The sequence below is a fragment of the Malania oleifera genome, chromosome 10 (assembly GCF_029873635.1).
Source record: "Malania oleifera isolate guangnan ecotype guangnan chromosome 10, ASM2987363v1, whole genome shotgun sequence".
Lineage (NCBI taxonomy): Eukaryota > Viridiplantae > Streptophyta > Magnoliopsida > Santalales > Ximeniaceae > Malania > Malania oleifera.
The window spans coordinates 14624166-14648161 of NC_080426.1; the positions used below are offsets into that span (position 1 = coordinate 14624166).

Consider the following 23996-nt stretch of genomic DNA (forward strand, 5'->3'; position numbering starts at 1 on the left):
CTCCAAACATGGAGGCATTTTATAGGCCCAGCCACCCAAAAATTAAGAGAACATCAGAAGATGGGGGCCTTGCTGGAAAAAAAATTGTGAAATTCCAGAGAGGCATTCATTCAGGTGAGAAGAATGGGAGGAAAGGGGGGTTCACAGGCATGCTGCTGCATGAGCCCATGCATGCACCCATGCGCCATCATATATATATATATATATATATAGTTACCAGAAAATGCTAACACCCTAGTGGACCACAAATTGGTGCAATTGTACAAACATTCTGAAATGTGCTACTTTCTCATTCCAGAACGCTAAGTCTAACGGTCCAAAGTTTTAATACAATATTTGTCACATAACATATATTTTTGAACTTAAAGTGGAGAATTATATCATTATAATTCTATATTCAGTCATTAATAATCTATTTCACCCAAAAAAAAAAAAAAAATTTTAGATTTACAAACATCTCAACAACCTATCAACATATACAAGTGCCATTTACATATCCTTCAACAAATATCTAAATATTCAACAAAAATCTAAGTATACCCATAACATTCCACATTTTAGAGCATCCGTCACAACGTGATCCTGTTCATGGAATGGGAGCATTCCCTACTCTAGGTAACATTGAATATATAAACAGTTGCGCAGTGGTGCTGTTACGACCATCCTCATGCACATGGATGCCATACCCAGGTGCATGCGCCCATACTCCAATTTCTATATTTATTAAAAAATATATCTTGCCCTAAAATGACGTCATTTTGGCTCCCTGTGCACGGGTTCAAGAGTCTGAGCATGGAAGCCACTTGCCAATTTTATTTTATTTTTATTTTGGATTTTTTTTTGAAAAAATACTTTAGCTCAAGCAAAGGGAAAATAGTTAAAATTCAAAATAAATCCCAAGGAGGCTAAAAAAATTCAAGAACAAAACCCTTAAAAATAAGGAAAATTCTCAATTTTTGTGCAACAATCTCGGAATTGGTTCAGATCACGCTGAACCATTCTAGAGCACTAGAAAAAGGAAAATAAAGAGAAAAGGACTAGAAAATCAAGCAGGAAAGGAGATGGGAAGAAAGAGAGAAGAAGATAGGGAAAAATTTGGAGAATTTGCCAAAAGCACTCAAAATTAACACGTACAAAATCCAATGCTAACAGAACCAATATCCAAATTTCATTCTTGTGGACGAATGATAGATATTGGATGCAAGTGCATAATCAAACATGGTATCAAAGTTGGTTGCCTGGGGGTCTTGGGTTCTAATTTTGTTACCGTGTTTATTGTGTAGTGGTTTAAAAAAATTATTGTACTCACTGTAATGGGTGTTATCTGTTGTGTATTTATCTCTCCATGTGCTATCGGACTGCACGTGCGGGAGAGTATTAAAGCTTTATATACATTGTTGGCCCACAACCTAACAACTTTAGCTTTTAGTAAAAGTGGTAACCTAATTCGCATGTGCAGCCTAAAAGCACATGGAGAGATAACTACAAGGAATATAATAATTTTTAAAACACCAAACACATGACAACAAGACTAGAACCCAAGACCTCCTGGTAAACAGCTCTAATACCATCCTAGATTACCGCAGCAACAAGACCAGAACCCAAGACCCCCTGGTAAACAGCTCTAAGACCATGCTAGATTACCCCTTCACCTAATAGCTTAAGCTAGCTATTAGGTTGTGGGCCAACAATGTATATCAAGCATTAACATCATGTTTATCAAAAAATAGAAATGCAATCATGGTAGCATATGAAATTGTCGATTCAAGGATTAGCGATTCTCATCCAAGGCATGGTTGTTAAATTGTGATATGGATCGTAGGATCATACTATGATCCTGCTTTACTAAAATGATCCTAATTCTCCCTAGAATCGCAAATTGGTAAGGTCATAGTAGGTTCATAGTATCGTAGTAGGATCATGTTAGGATCGAAAGATCCTTTGTCCTTTCATATTTTCAAAATAATTACCAAATACTCTTCACATAACTAGGCTTTTGTATTGTATAACTTAGACATGAAATGGACATTGAAGAAAGTGATTTGGCTATTTTAAATTGATGAAATTATAACTCAAAAAATTACTTTTTGTTCATCAATGATTATTAAGTGGTGCAAACTTTAAACATTAAGAATGAAGATAGGTAAATAACACATTGATGTATTTACCAATACATTAATGACGGTGATGATTTTAATGATGGTCATGATTTGGTCATTGATGATAGTCTTAGTGATACCAATGAGACAAATGGTGGCTTGAATGCTGACATTTAAGGTAGAAGACAGCTTGATAGTTTAGCTTTTGTTTGTTAAAAATTCTGTTAATAAAAATGGATATTCATGCCGTATGGTTGTTTATGCATTCAAAATATTGTTCTTGTTTTTTTATACGTGATTATTTATTTTTCTTTGTAAGCCGGTTTAATTAAGTTGGGAATGCAAAAATTTAACACTTCATCTTTTCTTCTTTTTTTAATGAATGCCCTACCAAAGCTACTTGCAATTTTTTGAGTCTTCAACACTTACTAGCCAATTTTGTAGGTTTATATCATAGAAGGTTATGAAAAAACAACATACAAATGCATTTTTTCATATTTATTTATGTATTTAGTAGAATCTTACGATCCTTGATCTGATTCTATGATCTGATCCTGCAAACAATCCTAGCGATCCTACCTTGGATCCTGATTTTTCAATAAACTTGACCTAAGGTTGGTTTGCAAGCAGGAAAATTTAAGTAGTATTTTGACATGCTCACTGGATTTTCTTCTTTATCTGCTAGATGGGGCTTTATTCCAAATATTGGGATATGCATCTCACAATCCTCACCAGTTTTTGTATGTATATATTTTTTATTCTTTTAATTTTTATGCTGGTTAATGGAACTCAGAAGACTTCCAAAATGTTTTTAGGGGGTTTGCAGAGAGGCTGTGCATTATATCCATTTCTGCTTCTTATTGTGCAATCCTTCTGGGAAATGTTGAGACCAGTGGAAGGTGGTATAAGGTATGATTAGTGGTTTTATTCAAGAAAACTTTCAATACTGGCCAAAATAGGAGTCACCTTACTTTTACCTAGTGCGATTCAGGCTTGTAATTGTTATTATCCAAATAAATGAAGAATGAAATTCGAACTTTCGTAACCAATCAAGTAGCAAATGGGTGTGTCTAGACTGTAATTAATAAGAAATTTAGGCATCAAATGTCCACTAAATAGATGTATAGAGGCAATTAAACTTGCTAAGACCAGAAACATTTTTTTCCTAAAAAAATAAATAAAATGACAAGGAAACATTCATAGCAAAACTAATTTCTTACCTCTCTAATTGCACACATATGGTCTTCCTCATCTTTGTTCTTTTTCCCACGAGGAAAGCTCCAGCTTGTGCCCTTCCAACCTTTTACTAGTAAGCACTACCAATTGCATAAATCAAGCAAGGCAATACAGTGAGAAAATTTGCAGATATTGAGAAAAAACATTTTTTTCTTAATATGTTAGATAAATATTTTCACAGGGCAGTACAACTTAAATTCAACATTAGAAATTTAGAAACTAGCTTTCTATTTCACTTCAATTTAAGATAACACAATGAAATAACATAGAAAGTAATAGACTTTACAAAAAATATAAACATAATGGCATGCTAGTTGGGAGACCACTGGTCAAAAGTTCTGCTAAAAATCTAGAAGATTGGAAGAAAGTTAAATATACTATGAGAGAAACAGGTCACAGGAGATTCAGCAAAACTTCTGTTCTAAAATATAAATATAGATGGGGTTTATGCCAGCCTGTCAATCACATCATAATTCATAAGCCGCATCTGCAATTGTCCTAGCCCTTTTAATGGACCCACATGCAGCAAGGAACCATATAATGCACTGCAAACTACTTAGACCAGTTGATTTGCTGTCCCCCACCTAGGTTTCAAGAAATGTCTTGTTAGTCTATTGAGCAGCAGAACATCGTTAGTCTATTGAGCAGCAGAACATACTTTCTCAAGTTTTGATAAAAACTGAGTACCACAAAATCCATCAGAAATTCCATGGTAAATAGACATGCATCAATCACTCATACACAAAATACACATCCATGGAAAACAATATATTATTACACTTCCATTTAAATCTGGAATGGACTGGTTTTTGCCCTACTCTATTTTTCTCATATTACCTGCATTGCCAGGAATATCACCAAAGACACGCATGCATACGTATTTTGAGCTGTTTGTGCTCAAATTTATTTTCTCATACTACCCATTTTGCCAGGAATATCACTAAAAAGTAAAAACATGCAAGAGAGCATACTTTTAGCTCTCTGCTTAATTTTATGTTCTCATATTACCCACTTCGCCAGGAATATCACTAAAAGCATACAAATGTACGTTTTGAGTTTTTTTTTTTTTTTTTCCTCCTAATTAGTTTTCTATGACCTATCCAAGACAATGACCATGATTTTAAGAAAAAATTTAAAGACAACGCCACCTCAAAGAACAGTTTCAAAAAACACTGACCTTGCATTTGGGAGCATGGTATTCGGACCTTGGATTTGGATTTGAGAGAATTTGGATGAAACATAGAATAAAATTGCATTGAATTTTTTCCAAGTCTACATAAATTCAAATCCAAGCCTCAAATCCTCGCTGCCAAACGCTATCTAAAAGAATACAATTTAACTAGGTATAAATCAATGAGATAACAAGCTACCCAGGCTTTCTTCCTTTATTGATTAAAGAATACATTTTATTAGATAGAAATCAATGAGATAACAAGTTACCCTGGTTTTCTTCCTTTCTTGATTAAAGAGTGCATTTTATTAAGAGGGAGAAAGAGAGAGCAAAGAACAAGGACAATCTATCCTCTAAAAGAAGAAAGAAATAACTATAGCCCTACAATCTGTTTGCATTTCATTCACCAAAATACCACAAAACAGCAGAAGCAAAAACCCAAAGATAGGAAGGGAGATAACTCCACAACAGAGTAAACAAATTGATCTTGAAAACTCCTCTCATTTCTATTCTTTCATTTTGAAGCACCCAGCAATTTGCAAACTATGCACATTGCAATAGGATCTTCCTTTGTTTACTCCTTCGAAAACCCCGAAACATCACTTCCTATAAAGCCCCACAATAAGATCAGATTGCTTCAAATGGCAAACAAACTATTTCAAATCTGCATCAATATAGATTATAGAAAGACCTGGCCATTTATTGCCTTGCAGGACTTATACATCTCACGAATTTCTGGTGAAGTGCCTTGTACGGCTCTTTCACCTGCAACATACCATTCAGGACAGGGGAAGAGTGTGTGTGTGTGTGTGTGTGTGTGTGTGTGTGTGAGAGAGAGAGAGAGAGAGAGAGAGAGGCAGAGAAGCCACAACCACTGGCATGCACCACCTGTGAGTTCGGGGGGAGGGAAGTTGATCATCACTGGGTCAGATTCTCCCTACCCTGCACACAGGCCGAGAGAGAGAGAGAGAGAGAGAGAGAGTTGCCAAATATTACAAAAATGCAATCCTGCATTAACAGTGGCCACTAGTAAGAGCCAAAATGAAAGAAAATCCGCCTTAAAAAGAGGTTCTATTCTAGCATTTTTTGGGAACATGCCAAATGGAACTTTTTTTTCACAAGTACTTAAGTGATAAGTGCTACAAACACTTTTTTTAAGTGTTGCCAAATGGTATGGAAGAATGTTAGCTACGTCAATGTGAATTATATAGCTCTAGTAGAAGTGACTTAGCTTGCACATACTTCACATGGTGTGCTGCAGTTAGGAGTGCACAAAAATTATCAAAAAATTGAAAACCAGACCAAAACCAGGCCAAAAGGTAATTCTGTTTGGCCTTTCGGTTTTGGTTTTGAGAAGACAGAGAATTCCGATTTTGGTTTTGGATTGTCTGGCCCAAAAATGAACTAAAAAAAAAAATGAAAACCAATTTAATAAATTACAAATTGTGTAATTATATACGATACACAAACGTTAAAGCTGTTGGCAGTCATATTCAAACTCATTTAATGTTTTAATCTCAAATCATAATGCTTAATGCCCTTGTTTTATACTACTAAAGTATCACTTTGCAACAGTTAAAATATGACTTTAACAGTTTTTTTCTAGTAATTTCTAGGAGAAAGAGGAAGCCTAGGTGGCATTAAGGAATGAACATATTTGCGATAAGTTAGGTGTAGCTCCTATATAAGATAAGGGAGGGACGACTCAGATGGTATGGACACTTGCAACGTAGGCCACATAGTGCGCCAATGAGGAAGAGTGAGTTAGTTATTGTGAGAGGCAGTAGAAGGGGTAGGGGTAGACCTAAATCAACTTGGTAGGAGATAGTGAATAAGGATTTAATATCCCTGAATCTGTCAAAAGAAATGGTCCATGATCGCATAAATTGGCGGAAAATGATTTGTATAGCCGAGCTCACCTAGTGGGACTTAAGACTTGGTTTTGTTGTCGTTGTTGTTGGTGAGGCTGCCCAACTTGCAGATTGTCGATGTGGGACAATTACAAATAGAATGCTCGCTGCTCAGGGCTGTTTGACCTACAGCAGATAGGCTGTGTTAATGCTGCCGCCTGCCTCCCAAAAATTCCATTCCACCATCCCACATCGATTATAGATGGGAACGAATTGGTTTCCTTTCCTATAAATAACAATATCCTACTTGCAGAAGGCCTTCGGATCAGCAGCCAGAAACACATCTGATCTAGCGTTAGCTCATCCCCTTCAACTTCTCCAGAAGGTCGGCTCTTCTTTCTGTGATCTTTTTCCCTAATGCAATGCTGCTCGACAACAGCCCCATGTGCCAATAGCCCTCACTGCTACCCTTTGTCATCTCCATTCAGCGAGACCCCTTTCGACCTTGCCTTCCCTCTCACTCGACAGCCCTTTTCTTGTCCTCTTGTTGTTGGCCCTAGTTTCAAATCCCACCCCTCTCTTTCTCCTCACTGAACCTTCTTCTTCCTCTCTTCTCCACAGCATTACCTTCATTGTCATTTGTCACAAATTGAGCAATCCTCTCCAGCTATTTCTCTCTGATTTTTGGTGCTCGCTAGTTTTCTCTATGTCACTTGTTTGCAAGCTTCCCTTTGCCCATCTAGTGCTTACTTGCTTCCTCCTCTTCGTAGCTGCCCTCTGCATTAGGCTCTGATTCACAAGCATTGTTTTCTGGTGATTGCAAGCTTCTCCTTCGCGAAGCTGGCCTCTGGTTGTTTGCTGGAATGCCATTTTCTTTGATGGACCTTTCACTCTCTCAAAGACTTGGCTTTCTTTGTTGGTTGAATGCTTTGATGAGATGCTGAGGGATGGGAAACATAATGTGGTGGTTGAAAAGAAGTCCTTCGACTTGGTTATTGAAGGGGGAGGTGCCAATTTCCTTAGAATCACAAAATATCATAGGACAAGAAGGATCTCCATCTTCCTAGAGATCAAAGAATTCAGATGGTTCCTTGAATTCTAGGAGGAATTCTGGACTTTGAAAAAATCCATACCCCACGCAACTTGGTTTCGTCGAACAAGGAACAAGGATAGAACACTCACTCTACAACTGAACCCGAACAAATTTGGAAACTACCTTACCCTTACGGACACCAATAGTGGTGGTAAGAGTACCCTAGCATTTCTGGAGGGGTACGAATCCAAGGGTTGGATGAGGATCTCCTCCTTGACAGCCAAGCCAAGCCGCCACATTTTTCCTCCCACAAAGAAAGGTTCAACTTCAACAGTCGTTCAGAGGGTGGAGAAGAAACTTATGACCTCCCCAGTGGATTTGAACCATCTCCTTAATAGATCAGCTTCCTTGTGCCCTTGCCCTCATCTGAGTCTTTAGCTAAGTGGTGGCTTCACACTAACTCACAGATGGTGAGGAAGATGCGTAATTTCAAGCAATCCTTCACAAGTGCTTTGGGGGAAGAAGAACAATGCTGCAGGTGGCTCTTTTGATTTCCCTAAACAGGATAAAGGCAGGCCCAAAGCTTGTCTTGTTTGAGGATGTCAGAGTGGACCTTAACTTGGGCCTTGGAGCTACAAAAAACGGGGTGTTTTTTTTTTTTTTTGCGCCTTGCAATCTCTCTTGACTACTCAAAGTCCACATCCAACTCCTTTTCTCCCTTTAAGCTTCATGATAGTCCTCTGAAGCTGCCAAAAGGTTAGTCCACTTTGGGGAAGCTGCCTCCCTTTAGGATCTCCCCTCACAAGTAGCTAAAACTAAAGAGGAGGCTGTTTTGGAATAGGAACCCCCTATATCTCAAATTCTTGTTGAAAGACCAACCCTTGTTCCAGCCACTATCACTGGCTTTGACACTGTGTGTCAATTCCAACTTTGAGAAGTTGATTGATAGACCCAATTTTGATACGATGAATGACTTGGACTCAAACAACGCTCACTTCAAGAATCAGGTATCTAATTGGATTCTTTGGAAGTTAAATCGATAAGCAAAACCATAGGCAAGTCCTTCGAAGGGTTTGAGGATAGAGTCTTACAAGTTACAATTGTTTGAGGATATTGAAAGGAAAAGAAGCGAAGGGATGGGAAGTACTCATGAAAAAAACGATCGGGGAATCAGAAAGTTGGATACCAATAGGAATTAAAGCGCTTGGAATGCATAGTGAACTATGGAAAAACAGGAGGGTGCTCAAAAACGATAACGCATGTAGTAGCCGGGGCCTTTGTATTAACTAATGTTAAGGAAAATCATTTCCTAGAATGTGAGGGGACTTAACGACAAATCCAAGAGGAATGTAATTAAATCCTTACTTAAATATTGGAGATAGTAGAGCAGCTCTTGATTAATGACCTTTGGGGCCTAGATGCTTGTGATTGGATATCCCTTGGAGCAGTATGCAACTCAAGGGATATTCTTGTCTTGTGAAAGCCTAGTGTTGTGGAATTGTCGGACCATTCCATCAACTCCTTCTTAGTCCCCTATTTGTTCAAAAGCATGAATGATAACTTTCATTGGATTTTCACAGGGGTTCATAGCCGAGGTGAAGGACCCTCTAGGTCTCTTTCTAGAAAGGAGCTCTTCAAGATTAGGAGTAGATGGGATGCTCCTTGGATCATTGGAGGTCATTTCAATATGATTGTTTATCCGCATGAAAGAAGTGGGCACAACCTTCAGTCCAGTAGCATAAGAGAATTCCTTGACTTTATTGGTGTGAATGCCCTTATTGATCTCCTTCTCGTTGGTGGTGACTTCACTTGGTCCAACTCCAAGGAGCCACCTTCCTTGTCAAGGTTCGAAGGTTCCTAATTTTGGTTGAGTTGGAGCTTCACTTTCCTCAAGTGATTCTGAATCTACTTCCTAGGCCCATCTCAGATCACTTCCCCATCACCCTTGACACCAAGGGTGCTAAATAGGGGCCAACCCCTTTCCCTCCGGCAATAAGTGGTTAAAGCATGATGGTTACAGGGAATTAGTGAAAACTTGGTGGTCCTCTATTCAGGTGATGAGGAAGGCTAGTTTTGTGCTTGTCTCAAAGTTGAAAGGAATAAAAGAAAATATAAAGATATGGAATAGAAACACCTTTGGGAATGTCCAAGTGAAGAAGTTTGTGAACCTTAATGGCATCAAAGAACTTGATGAGCAAGAGATAATCCAGGTTTGACGATGTACAAAGAGCCAAAAGAGTTATGCTTAAGAAGGAATTGAGTGATGTTATTATTCTTGAAGAAATATCTTGGAGACAAAAATCTAGAGCTTTATGGCTCAACAAGGGGGACTGTAATACAAAATTTTTTCATCGGACAAAAAACGTGCAGCATAGATGTAAAACCTTGTCTAGCATTGAAATTGGAGAAATCAAGGAAGATAATTTTAGGAAAAGGTATTTGTGACTTTTATAAATACCTTTACACTAAACCTGAGTCTTGACGACCTACAGTGGAAGACATCAATTTTAGATCTCTCAGTTCAATCATTGCGGGTTGGCTTGAGAGACCCTTTAATGAAACAAAAGTCCTCTAGGCTATTGAAAATTACAATAGAGATAAAGCGCCTGGACCAGATGGCTTCTCCTTGCTTTCCTTCAAAATAACAGGAGCCTCCTCAAGCACGACTTGTTAAACATGTTTAAGGAGTTCATAGACCAGGAAAATTCGTCAATTGCATCAATACCGCCTTTGTCACTCATCCCGAAGAAACGTAGGGGCCATTAACATCAAGTATTTTCACCCTATTAGCTTGATGGGAAGCATTTATAAAATCATTGCAGAATTCCTAGCTAAGAGGTTTAGAAAAGCAATACCGGAAGTCATTCGTTAGTATCAGCATGCTTTTGTGGCTAGAAGATAGATTATGGATGCTGCCCTTATTGCTATTGAGGTGGTGGATGCCTATTTGAAGGAGGGGAAAAGGGGAATAGTGTGCAAATTGGATATGGAGAAAGCATTTGATCATGTCAACCGGAACTTCCTTCTTTATCTCCCAAGGAAAATGGGCTTTGGGGAACTATGGTGTAATTGGGTTGCTCAATGCATCAAAACCCCGAGCTTCTCAATGCTCATTAATGCCTGCCCTTCAAATTTCTTTCACTCCTCGAGAGGCTTCAGACAAGGAGGTCCCTTGTCCCCATTTCTATTTATTTTGGTTATGAAGGTGCTTAGCCTTATGCTAATGAAAACTACTGAAGGAGGGATCTTTCAAGGTCTCAAGGTGGGCAAAAGGCTTAAAGAAGTTTGTCATCTCCTTTTCGCAGATGATACTATTATTTTTTACACAGATGACCCCTTTCTTATCCTCAACCTTCAATTGGAGAGATCACAATGGGGACCTTCCTTGTTGGTCTTCTGGGGTGTAATATGGGATCCTTTCCCATTAACTACCTTCCCCCCAGAGCTAAAAGGAGACAGCCTCACTCTTATCAAAAGCACTTTGATGAATCTTCCAATTTATTTCATGTCCATCATTCCCTTACTGGCCTTAGAGGCTAGGAGATTGGAAGGAATTCAGAGAAGATTTCTTTGGATAGCTTAGGGGAGGAGTTTAAACATCACCTTGTTTGATGGGGAGTGGTTAAATAACCCATTTGTTCGAGAGGTTTGGGTTGAAATCCCTTGTCACTTCCAATAAAGCTCTCATCAGGAAGTGGTTATGGAGGTTGATGAAGGAGAAAGACTACTTTTAGTGGAATATTATTTATTCTATATATGGGCTTGGGCAAGATGGTTGGACAACACACAACAGAAGGGGACACTATGGAGTGGGAGTTCGGAAATTCACCAGGAAAGGATGGGATGATTTTTTCCAATTTGTGACATTTCAAGTGAAAAATGGGGACTGTTCTCTTCTGGCATATGTGGGGCGTGAAATTGTAATCTTAGAGCTGTCTTCCCTTCCATCTACAACTTGGCGTGTGACGAAAAATGCTCTCATCAGTCATCATCTCCAAATCACTGATCAGGGAATTTTCTGGAATATAATGTGGCAGATTGGGAACTTCATGCACTCTCCGAATATATAGAATTCTCTATAAATTCTGTTACCAAAACATCCCCAATGAACCAAAATGAGCTTTGGACAAAAATGGTGTTTTCATTGTTAAATCTCTAGAAGCTCTCTTCGATGGGAATTAATTGCAATAACTTCCCTTGGATTTGCATTTGGAGGACAGCAGCCCAACCAAAGGTTTGTCTTTTTTTTTGGGGGAATCTGCTCATGGAAACATCTTAACCCTTGGCAATCTGCATAAACGAGGGCTTACAGTCACAAATAGGTGTTTTCTTTATATGGCTGATGCAGAATCAATCAACCACATTCTTCTCCACTGCCCCTGGACAAGGAATTTGTGGAACTTGGTTCTATCCTTGACTGGACAGTAGCAGGTTACGGCAAATTAAGTTGGAGGGGAGATTTGGGCTTTGAAAGGCATCAGGGCCACCAAGTAGAGGCAAAAGGTTTTGAACATCATCCTTTTTGCCATCTTTTGATGTACTTGGAAAGAAAGAAATAAGAAAGCCTTCAAATATACAACTACTTCGCTTCAGACCAGTGGCTTGCTGCTGTTTCCAGCTGGCTTAGTGGGCAAACTGTTAATGATCATAATATAATCCTTGATGTTTGCAACACTCTTCAGAATGGTTGATGTTTTGTACCATGGGTTGGCATCCCCTTGATGCCTTGCTAGCATATTTTTCTCTTTACTGATCCCGAAAAAAAAAAAACCTAATACCCTGCTCAACTTTCCTCAGCTCACATTATGGTTTTATGCTGTAGGCCCATGTAAGGCCAATGGCCCTTGTTACAAGTGTTTTTTCAACCAGCCCTTCTGCTTGGTTCAAGATACAGTCTTAAATTTCAAAAACCAGATTTTAACCGAACCGAATCATAAAATTGGAAGTTAGGTTTCTTAATTAACTGTGGTTTATGGTTCGGTTTCAGTTCATAAAATCTCAAACCCAAGATTTCGGTTCAGTGTTTAGTTTTGCCAATAACCAAACTGAATAAAACCGATTACACCCCTGGGTGCAGTGCTCGCAAAATGCAAAGGAAAAAATTCAGATAACAGATCAATACCATGAACTGTAAAGTCCATGCAGGTTTACAACAAATGCACAGATTAGTTTCATGCAAGTGAATTCTACAACATCAAACAATTGCCAAGTTTTAGCTACTAAAATAAAAATTATGATTTTATGAAACAAAGAAAACAGAAATTTATATATGTAATTGATTACCGCACACCCAACCCCACCTGCTAGCCTCCCAAACAAAACAAAAAATGTCCACATATGGGCTTTGAATGGCCAAAATGAAAAAAAATAAATAAACAAATAAGTACCAGTATTTTGACTAGCTTCCAGACAACAGACACCTACCCGTTCGTAGGATTCGTCCAAAATGATAGCTCCAGTTACAGGAACTCGAACCTTGTAGGAAGTGAAGTCCTTAAATATGTCATCTATGTGAGGAACATAAGGTCTTAAGACATCACAGCTGTTAAAAACTACAAGGTTTTAAGGAAAACAGGAATCAAATGATATAGATATACATATGCACCATATAGGAAGTCGAAGCCAGAAACATGTAAGCCTTAGATAATTGCATGAATTGTGACAAGAACCTGCTAAGTTTTATGTGTGCCAACAATAACCGACATGATCTTTGCTACATCATAGTTTAGGCCTTCGAGTTTATCATGCCAATATTCACATATCCGTGCAAAACAAAGGATCTAATATATCCTTCATGTTAAAAGAAAAGAGACATGCACAATCTTTTTATTGCTTATAGAAAAAACAACACCTTGATAGCATTATCCAATAATCAACTTGACCTTTTCTAGTTACAGTTCAGGCTTCAGTGTTCAACATTGCATGTGCCAACATTCAGATATCCACACTACAAAGGATCTAAAAAATATAATTTCCTTAATGTGAAAAAATACATGCAAGAGATAATATTGATAATAACTTAACCACCAAAATACCAATTGATCATCTCAAACCTTACAATTGGTATTTACCCCCAAAATATTTTAAGACTTAAATGAGCAAACCAACCTCAACATTTTTGAATACTGCCCATCAAAGGTTGCTATGGTTTTATTTCTTTTGGAAGGGGGGAATAGGGTGTTGAAAAACAACCACTGATTCATGCAATCTTTGTGTTTAGAGACCAAATCAATATCGATACTTGATAGCATTAACCTATCACACACACACACACACACACCACACATCTCATGGTAACTCATGAAATGAGAAACACTTCCAATATCAGAAAATCCATTTCTCAAGATTATTTTTATTATGATAAAAATTGCATCATGTCAAAATTTTGCAACCTTATAGCACAACAGAAACACCTGGGACAGCATAGCAGCGGATTTGTGCTACAACTTCGCCATCTTCACGTCATGGATAAAATATGATCAGATAACATCTTGATAAAAGACACTGCATGTGTTTGCATAGGTGTGTGCAAACACATGTAAGTCAAAAGAAACTCAATTCCTCAACTGAGAAAAAGTATGAGTACTATTTCTATATGATGAAGCCACTTTTGATTGGCACGCACATCATAAGCCTCACCTTGAAAAACAACACTAAAAGAAGTAACTATAGATTTTTAAGAAGTGAAATCCGATGCCAAATTGGTGGAATTCAGCTTTAGCTTGAAAGAATAATTATAGATTAGCAAATAATGATCCATCTTCTGTAAATAAAGACACAATAGGACCTGTCAGGATACGTAAAGAAGTAAATTCCTTCAGATTGAATGATTTCAATGACGGATTTTTTTCCACTGAGTTGTCTTCATAGAACCAATGAGCATACTCCACAAGAAATAAAATCCTCTCAAATGATTGTTGGTCTTCTTTTGGCACATTTAGGACAAAGCGGCTGCACAGAAAGGTAGAAGGAGGGGGGAAGAGGTAAATCAAGAAAAATGGAGTCAAATTATTAAAAAAAATATGAAAGTTATGAAACTTTGACAACTACGTATAAAATTACAAAAAATAGAATACAAGAATCAAAATTGACGCTTGCTAAAAAAATTAACAAAAAACAAGTCAATTTTTTTATTTCAAGAAAATTTTATTTTTTATACTCCAGACATAGCACAGAAAGGATGTTGGAAAGTACAAACATTTTATTAAAAAAATTCTTTAAAAGCTTTAATTTCTTAAGTACTCATTAAACAGTGTTATTTTCTTCAGCAATTATGGTTTACTCAAAATATTGTAGACACTAGACACCCATTTTGGCCCACATTCGGTGAATTTATATAGAATTTGTGTGCATCAAGATCATGACTGCGTAAAATTGGATGCTTTGGAAGCTGATTTAATTTTTGCATGACTTCAAGCTCAAATTATTAAAAAATCCAATACAGTATTTATTTTGACCATACAAGGGTATTATAGACCTAAAAACTAAGAATGGTAGTCTGTTGGCTAAATATGAAGTTTCACTAAGAAATTGCAGGAAAACAGATCGACTCATTCAAGGTTGAAATTGCAAAACACAAATGTGGAGAAGCGTCGAGCACTGCTCACATCAATTTTTTCATCTAAGAAAATTTTATTTTTCGTGCTCCATACATAGCACAGAAAGGATGTTGGAAAGTACAAACATTTTATTAAAAATGATTTAAATGGTTTAATTTCTTAAGTACTCATTAAACAGTGTTCTTTTCTTCAGTAATTATGGTTTATTCATGATTTTATAGACACTAGACACCCATTTTGGCCCACACCCGATGAATTTATATAGAATTTGTGTACATCAAGTTCATGACTGCTTAAAATTGGATGCTTTGGAAGCTCATTCAATTTTTGCATGAATTCAAGCTCAAATCATTAAAAAATCCAATAGGGTATTTATTTTGACCATACAAGGGTATTATAGACCTGAAAATTAAGAATGGTTGTCTGTTGACTGAATATGAAGTTTCACTAAAAACTTGCAGGAAAGCAGCTCGGCTCATTTAAAGGTTGAAATTGCAAAACACAAACGTGGTGAAGTGTCAAGCACTGCTCACACCCTTGTTTCCTTCTTAGCATTGCTTTGAGTAGCTCTTGCACCCCAAAATGGAGTTCTATTCTTAAACACCTTATTTTTTACCCTTGATCAATTTTAGTGCTATTTTGGACCCCTTGACCTTGGAGACTGCAACCCTAACCATAGGGTTCCTATTAGCCTATAATAGAAGTAGGATGCCTTTTTGGGCCATGAGGATTGGTCGACAAAAACAAAGAACTAAAACTTTACAAAATTGTGTTGAGAAGAAGGTGGCTTGGATTTCTTTAAGAGCTCAAGTTCTTTTAAGATTAATATCTTACTTAAAGATGTATATATAAAAGGGTAGTTGGACTTTTAAGCCAAATGGTGCAATGGCTAGGAGCATGCCTTAAACTTGTTTGTCTATTGTGATCCAAGTATGAGCTTTTTCCTTTTGTTTAGGATGATACAACTGATTCATTAAATGTTAACAATAACTGAATGAACTGAATTATGACAGCATGCTTTTGACTGATGCTTGTGATTTTTGTTCAGTGATTTTGACCCCCTCTTCTTACAAGCTTTTGAACTAAAGAGGTCATGATTGTCTATTTAAAAGAAGATAAGTAGGCAACTTTGCATTTAAACCAAAGAGCAAACCCATGGCCAAATCTGTAAAAACCCAAAATATGAAAAATGGGTTTAAATATTAAGAGAGGGCAAAATTGGAAATTCCAGGTCAAAGGGCTATAGAAGGAAATTTCCTTTGCTTACTCCTTAAGAAATCTCAAATATCTCTCTCTCTCTCTCTCTCTCTCTCTCTCTCTCTAAACCTCTCCTTATTCCTTCTCTCTAGAATTCTTCGCCGATCGTTGACGAAATTGGAAAACAGAAGCTAGCACGAGGATCGTGGAAAGATTCTCTACAACTTCCACAGATCGGAATCTCGTTTCGAAGATTTTCGGGTTTCGGCGTAAAATCGAGATAAAACTCAATTTTCAATTCTAATCCGGTAGATTTGTAGGTAATTGTCTTGTGAACATATTCTGTACTGTGATTTGCAGGTTTTGGAACTCAGTTCGCTATTTAGGGACCTTGGAGTTTGGGATTTGCTTACGGGGTTAAGGTAAGGGGAACTATGTTTATATTGGTTATTTTTGAAATCGGACTCGGTGGAACTGTGGTCCACGGTCCTGTGTGTGTTTTGGCTACTCATTTGGGGGGATCTAACGGGAAAAACTATGGGTTTTTCATTATTACAGTTTTGGGAAAAAGGAAGCGACGGGCTGAATCCCGGGTTTTATTGAAAATCGAGTATATGTGTGATTTATATTGTGATATTGGGATGGCTGTTCCTTGACTTTGTTTAAACTGTGTTTGTTTGGAAAACCATGATTTAGATTACCAAATGAGTGTGGTTTGTTTGGTTATATGAGCATGCATGTGTGTGTGATATGTTAAAATGCTAGTAGGAACGCGGTTCCGAAATTGTTCCAGGTACTGAGAGTGTCCGGCTCTATATCTGAGGGCATGTTATCGCCTGCCATGTAGGCAAGAGTGTCTGGCTCTATATCCGAGGGCGTGAACCTATTCCGGCAGATCAAGGCGAAGGGTGTCGATCCACCAGTTTAGCGCCGGTACGATGCCATGGAAGTCGGGGACTAGTCATGTGCCGATGGCACCGTGTTCACAGGTTGGCTACGGGCCAACGCCGTATGTCGCAGGCCGGCTTCGGGCCAAAGAGTGTGACGACACTGAAGATTACTGATCATGTGTATATATTGTGACGGGGCTGCGTATAAATGGCCGCCATATGTGTGCGTGTATGCACTGTGTAAATTAGTACTGGAATGCATTTAACTGTGTGTATGTTCATGATAACACTCAAATGCCACACACCGATATAACCTATTTTCTTCCTTACTGGGAGGTGTCTCACCCCTACTGTACGTACATTTTTACAGGTCCTTCGGGTAACCGAAACTAGCGTCCTGGTGTAGGAAGCGTAGTGGCCGGTGTACTGCGTTAGCACTTGGGTAAGTGCTAGGACTGTAGTTTTGTTGGATTGCCATTTTGAGTTGTATCTGGGCACCCAGTTTGTACGTTTTGTTAGAGCCATGTTCTGCTCTTATATAGACTCTGGTATGGTACTGCATATGTTGATATAGAATGACTTTTTCCCGCTACGTATATGATTATGATTGGATGTGTTTAGGGTGCCTGGGAACCCCACGGGGTCGGACCCTCATCCTTTGTACTGTATCTGTGATGATTTGTATGATACAGGGACATGTTAGGTTACAATCTCACCCCTGAGGTCCCATTTCCGAGTTCGGGGCGTGACAAATTAGTCCAGTGTGTTTTAGATTAATATTTTATTTTCACTATTGGTTTGATTACTATGGATTGAGTATCCAGACTTTGGTGTCAAACCATGGTCAAGAATTGATTATTGTTTGCTCAATTTAAGCCTTTCACATTAGCTTAGATATCTAATTATAGTCCAAGCATTATTTATTGTTTATCATTGTTCTAACCATGACTTGATACTTGCTTAACTTAATAGTTATGCAAAGATGCTTCTTTTTCTCTATTTGAATATATTTGAACATTTTATGGATTGCATGTTTATTTATTGATTGATTTTATTTTATTTTGGTTTTGAATATTTAGTTTATACTGAATTCATTTATTTTCTTTTAAAGAAATTAAAATTTCTATTTTTCGTAATACTAAAAAAAAAATTTACATGCTGAATAGATTTTTATAAGGTGCTCAACTTAAATCTTCCACATAAAACTTAGGAGTCAAGCCGTGGTCTAATGGTCCAATGACGACTAGGTGTTTTTCTAGAGAATATATTTGAATATTTGATGGATTGCATGATAATTTACCAATGGTGTTTGATTTATGTTTTGGTTGAATACTTAGTTTAAATGACTGTTTGCTTGATTTTCCTTTAAAAGAATTTAAAAGATTAATTTGCAGTAAAGAGGGCCAAAATGGCAAATTGAGATGGACAATGGACTTTTTCTATGGTTTATTGACCTTCTCGATTTGTTACTAATTTTGTGGATCCTGAACTTCATAATAGGATAGCTTCCTAAGCATTGGAATCCAAATAGGTTTTGCTTGTTTTTTTAATAAAAATAATAAGATGGTCATATTTTTAGTATGAATTCATATTGCTCAAAATTGTGAGTCTAGTATGAAGGTCATGAGGAGAGACTACCATCATTGATCCATGTTATTTACGAATAATGCTTCATGAGGATTCAATATCACTTTAGTGTGATCATTAGAGGTCATTCCCTGACCTAGATTCCTAACCCTCAATTGTCGTTGCAGAATTGATTATCCTCCAAAATAGATGTTAGCTGCCACTCAAATTCAATAAGATAGTTGATGGCCTACTCTAGTAATTCCTATCACTTGCCCTATTTAGTTTATGTGGTGTTTGGTTCAGGGAATCAACCAATGATTCCAGGAATCAAAATCCTCATTAACTTCTTGACCTAGGTATGAACATTTGGTTCACGTTTTATAATTAGGAATTCCATTCCTAGGAATGATACATATACCCACAAAACTCTTCATGCGCTGACATCCCCATTCCCATTTAAATAGGTGAGTATATAGATTTCCAACCTAGGGGAATAACCAAAAACAATGAACTGCCAAGAAGGCCCCATTTATATTTTGATGAATATACAAAAAAAAAAAAAATTATAAATGTATAAAATGCATAAGCTGCCAGATAAATAGGAACAGCATGTACAAGAATAGAACTCACATCATTGGTGTGACAAATCTCGGCGAAGAAAAGAGCTCCATTTACATTTTAAAAATCAAACAAAATATCCTCACATGTTCTTACATATTTCATTCCCAATGTCAGCTTTCTTTCAATGAGCTTACCACCTTGCTTTCTATATTGGACCACTTTGTTCCTTCCAACAAAGAGGACAAGTGAGATTGGGAGGGCAGTTCTTTAGGGCTGATCACTTCAAAATCTTCTTTCTCCAACTCTTAAAAATCCCCTTCTCCTAACCTCTTTCCTTAGATCCACGTCATTTGGAAGGCTAAGGTTCCTTAGAATATTAGAACTTTTTTTTGAACTGTGATTCAAATAGGATTAGCACACATGATTTGCTTTGGAAAAGGACCAGCAAATCTCTCAGCCAACACTTGTGCTGTGTGCTCATTCTGAATAAAACAAATGATCACCTATTTGTGCATTGAAAGGCAACAACACAGTTATGGAATGGCCTCCTCTTATATTTTGGTGAAGACTGGGTAGTGTCGCCGAACGTGGGTGAATTATTGCTTGTGAGGTTCAGGGGCTTTGGCTCAAGTAGAGATGGCAATGCTCTATGGAGTGGTGCTATATTTGCTATCTCATTAATAACAGTCCTAGTATGCCAGCTATTGACTGCAGTAAACTGATGTCTTTTGCTGTTTTGGATTGTTGAGGTTGAACTTTTGAATACTCACCTATTCCTCTCTTTCCAAACGCACCAAAAATTGCAAGGGGAATGAAGGACATAGCCTTTCTCTTCTCTTTGTTTCCCAAACCCCTTTCTAGGCCGAGAGTTTCCCTCCCACAAAGTTATCCAGAGTAACCCACCTTTGTCCTATTCAAATATTCCTTCACCAAGAGCAAGAGGATGTGCTCAACAGATTCTACGCCAGCCATGCAAAGGGGACATCTATTGGCCACTGACAGACCCCTTATTTGCCAATTATCCAGAGTCAAAATCTTACCATGGGTAGCCTCCCACGCAAGAAAGGTAACTTTTGTGGGGGCATTTGTCTTCCAAATCTGAGTCCAAGGGAAATTAAAGTTGTTTGACTCCAAAGGGAAAAGCTTCCCATAGAAGGATCTAACAGTGAAGGCTCCCCTTCTCAGTAAAGAAAGCTGTAGAAGTCCGTGAGATATGTATATATATATATATATATATATATATATATACTTATGGAAAATTTACTCTTTCAATCAACCCAATGATGCCACTAAAGAGGGCGCACTATAGCTCTTTTAATGCTTCTCAAGGTGAGAGGATTTTTGCATACCTAAATCAGACTATGGCAAGGCTGCAAAGTGCTTCAATGTTAAAAGTATTCAATGTTAAAAATATAGGTTGATTGAAATGAAAAGCAATGAGCAACTAAAGGTCATTTTTGGTCAAACTATAGTCTCAACCGAGCTTGGTTACACAAACCAAACTTTTCCTGTTTTATGACATAGGTTTTACTCAGGGTTTCAAAAATCACTAGTTCATTAAGTGACCTAAGCACATCTAAGATAAATAAATATTAAAAATGACTCCATTGAATCTAAAGGACTAGATGAGTAGATGACCATATTTCCACAATCATATCTCACCATCCTTTGCAAGCGTCAAATTTTTGGACCCACAAGTATGACAGTGTGTTTCTTATGCTTTAAGCTTTAAGACATCTGAGATCTCATTATTTTCTGCACTGTCCATTTTCTTGGGGCAGGTGGAATAGAATCTTTGGTATGTGCCCGAGGATGTTGCATGAGTTCTTGAGTATTCTTTTATTGGGTTTAGGAAGAGGAAGGCTGCCGTAACTTTGTGGCAGTGTGCATTCTTTGCAATTATGTGGGGGTCTTGATAGAGGGAAATGCATGGATTTTTAATGGAAAGAAGTTGCCCTCAAGTTTGCTTTGAAATAGGGTTTGGAATTTGGCAGATATGTCGGGTTTTAGTGCAGGTTGTTTTTAAACTGTATATGTTTTCAGGATGTCCAGCAAGACACGAAGGGTCCATTGTTTTTATTGTTCTTTCTATTTTCTCAGTTTGAGGATCTCTTATCCTCCTCTTTGTGCATTCTTCTTCGCTTCTTAATGAAGTTCTTTTTCTATCATAAATAAATAAACAAACAAATCCAACCAAATCTATTGCAGGTATCAAACTGAGTTAATCTAGATGTCCGTCTCCTTAAAGACTGGGTGAAAGTAAAATAAAAGAAAATAGAGCTTCAAATTCCAGATCCCGTGGTTCACACATTTTTCTCCGCTGACAAATAGACGCTAAGCTAACAATTCCTAACCCTCTCAAAATTATTTCAATCAACACAGACAAAAACATGTTTAGTTCCGTTACAACGCCAGGATTCACAATCGCCGTCAAATGATAGTACAGAAGCGGAAACTAACTGGAAGTTTAAACCCACACAACAATCACAGAGAGAAAAAGCGGGAAAGTTTGGTACAAGGAGGAGCGAAAAGCGACGCGAACCTGCAGAGATCATCTAGGAGTTCTTGAGGAGGATTGCCATTCTTCAACGGAGCACTGGAGGATCGATGCAACCCTGACATTCCTCAGCAATTTGAACCACAGAGCCCAATCCTGTTCTTCAAGCACAGCGAAGTGCCCTTTTCAATTCGTTGTTATATAGAAAAGCGAGAGTTCTCCGTTCGCTCGGGTCTTCTATCGCTAAATATTTCTAGGAAAAAGCAATTTCCTTTTCGGCAGAATTACATTTTTTCATGGTTAGTCACCGGTCAGCTCAGCGCCCACTGAACTTACGAATTGGGTTCAAAGCCGTCCATCAACCTCAATTTGCTACACAGCATGCACCGAAACTTTTTAAATAATTTTGAGCTCACCCAATTCTCAAAAATCATTTGGTTTTAAGGATTGGACACAGTTTTCCTTACCCGGAAATAATTATTTAAATTATCTTTGATTCAGTATTTTCAAAAAATTTGTTTTGAAAATATATCGAAAAGCACTTGTGTAAAATTTATGTTTTTATAAAATAAATTTAATAGTAATGTTGGGGTATGAATTTTGAATTTTTGATTTAAAATTATATAAATTTAAAATTTAAAACCCAAAATTCATATTTCTCGGAAAAGTGTTTTTCTTTGACACACATTTTTTGTTATAAATTGTTTTTTATTATTTATAGTATTAATAGCCCTAATATTAACAATAATTAGAATTAATATTATTATTTTTTGTCAAATTTACATTTAATCAAACTTAATCAAATATATTTTTATTGTTTTTATTTGTTAGCACAATTTTAAAGATAGTTGACTATAACGTATTTTGTTAGTATAAAAAAATATATGATACAATCCATTATTTTTATTTTCAAATAAAAAATTACGGACCCATTTATGCATAGTTAAACAAGCGGGTTATTAACATTTGTTAAGGTACATCAAATATATTCATTTGTTCTAATACGATTTTGTCATGGGTACAAAAAAAATGTCTAATTTGATAAAATAAACACATATAACAAAATTATATTAAATTCGATATATATACACCTAGTGTATATAGGGCTAGGACTTTTGCTGCATATCTTTGTCACTAAAATCCTTATTGAAAAAAAAAAAAACTAAACATGAAAAAAAATTACTAATTTAATTAATAGTATTATTTTAACATAATTAATATGATAATCATATGTTATAAATATAAATTAAGAACAAGATTAATGTTAATAAAAAACAATATTGTATTATTTTTGCTTAATAAAGATATTTAAATATTGATTAAAAATAACAATTAACATATCATTAATTAATTGTTAATTAAAAATTAATCATAAATTATTTTATTATGCAGTATAACCTATTAATTATTAATAAAAATATGACTAAATCCTATAATGAATAAGAAAAATCATCTATAAATTTAAATAAATTAGCAAAAATTTTTAATTTAATTATTAATAACACCTATGCATGAGAAAAACACTTGGCTAAAAAAGGTTTCAAACGTCTTTCTACCAAATAGACAAACATGGGTGATGGGGATCAACATGCCTTATGTATCCCTTTTACTGATATGATGACACATGGACGACCTCCCGATCTCCACTCCTTTGCTGACATGGTGACACGTGGACGACCTCCAGATGTCCACTATTGTTTATATCTATTTTGCAGGAACACATGGGATTAATTGAAGATCATCTATTTCTTTGATGGAAGATTTTTTTTATGTGAAGACTTTGCTATTGTGTTAATTTATATTTTTCGTGTATATATTATTTCAAGATTACTAGGTGCTTGAAGACCATGCTTGAAAACCCAAATGAAGTATTGAAGCAAAGTCCAACTCAAAACCCATGTGGCCCCCACATGGCTCCAATGGGTCCCACACGATTTTGGCCTTCATTTTGGAATGTGTTTAAATTTCAAATTTGAATTGTAATAATGTAAGACAACTAAACTTGACTTGTGTGCTTATGAGTTGGAGTTCCTTGTTTTTTAGTAAGTATTAATTGTGTTAGGTTAATAGTTGTTGAAAGTTGTTGAGAGTTGTTGTTGAAAGTTATTGAGAGTTGTTGTTGAAAATTGTTGAGAGTTGTTGAGTGTTTAAAGCTTTGTCTCCTAGGCTATGCCTATAAATAGCTTTCTTATTGTAAGAACAAGACATGAAGTTGAAGTTGAATATTGAAGAAGCATCTCTTTGCTTGAGCTTGTAAAGCTTGTTCCTCTCTTTGTGAGTGAGTAGTGTGAGGCTACGGCGTTCTCTCCGAAGATCAAGTGGTGAGAGACCACT

General features: G+C 36.8%; 1 protein-coding gene across 1 annotated transcript in view; it reads right to left on the bottom strand.

Annotated features, from left to right (window-relative positions):
- The window catches only part of LOC131165652 (mRNA-decapping enzyme subunit 2), a 36476-nt gene extending 14359 nt beyond the window's left edge, over positions 1-22117 (bottom strand). Inside the window, exons 1-4 of the mRNA XM_058123618.1 lie at positions 21708-22117; positions 14189-14340; positions 12814-12941; positions 3320-3415 (exon numbers count right to left, since the gene is read on the bottom strand). Of these exons, the coding sequence (XP_057979601.1) occupies positions 3320-3415; positions 12814-12941; positions 14189-14340; positions 21708-21787 (456 nt within the window). The 5' untranslated portion in view covers positions 21788-22117. The remainder of the gene's footprint in view (positions 1-3319; positions 3416-12813; positions 12942-14188; positions 14341-21707) is intronic.
- Between the last annotated feature and the right edge of the window lie 1879 nt (positions 22118-23996).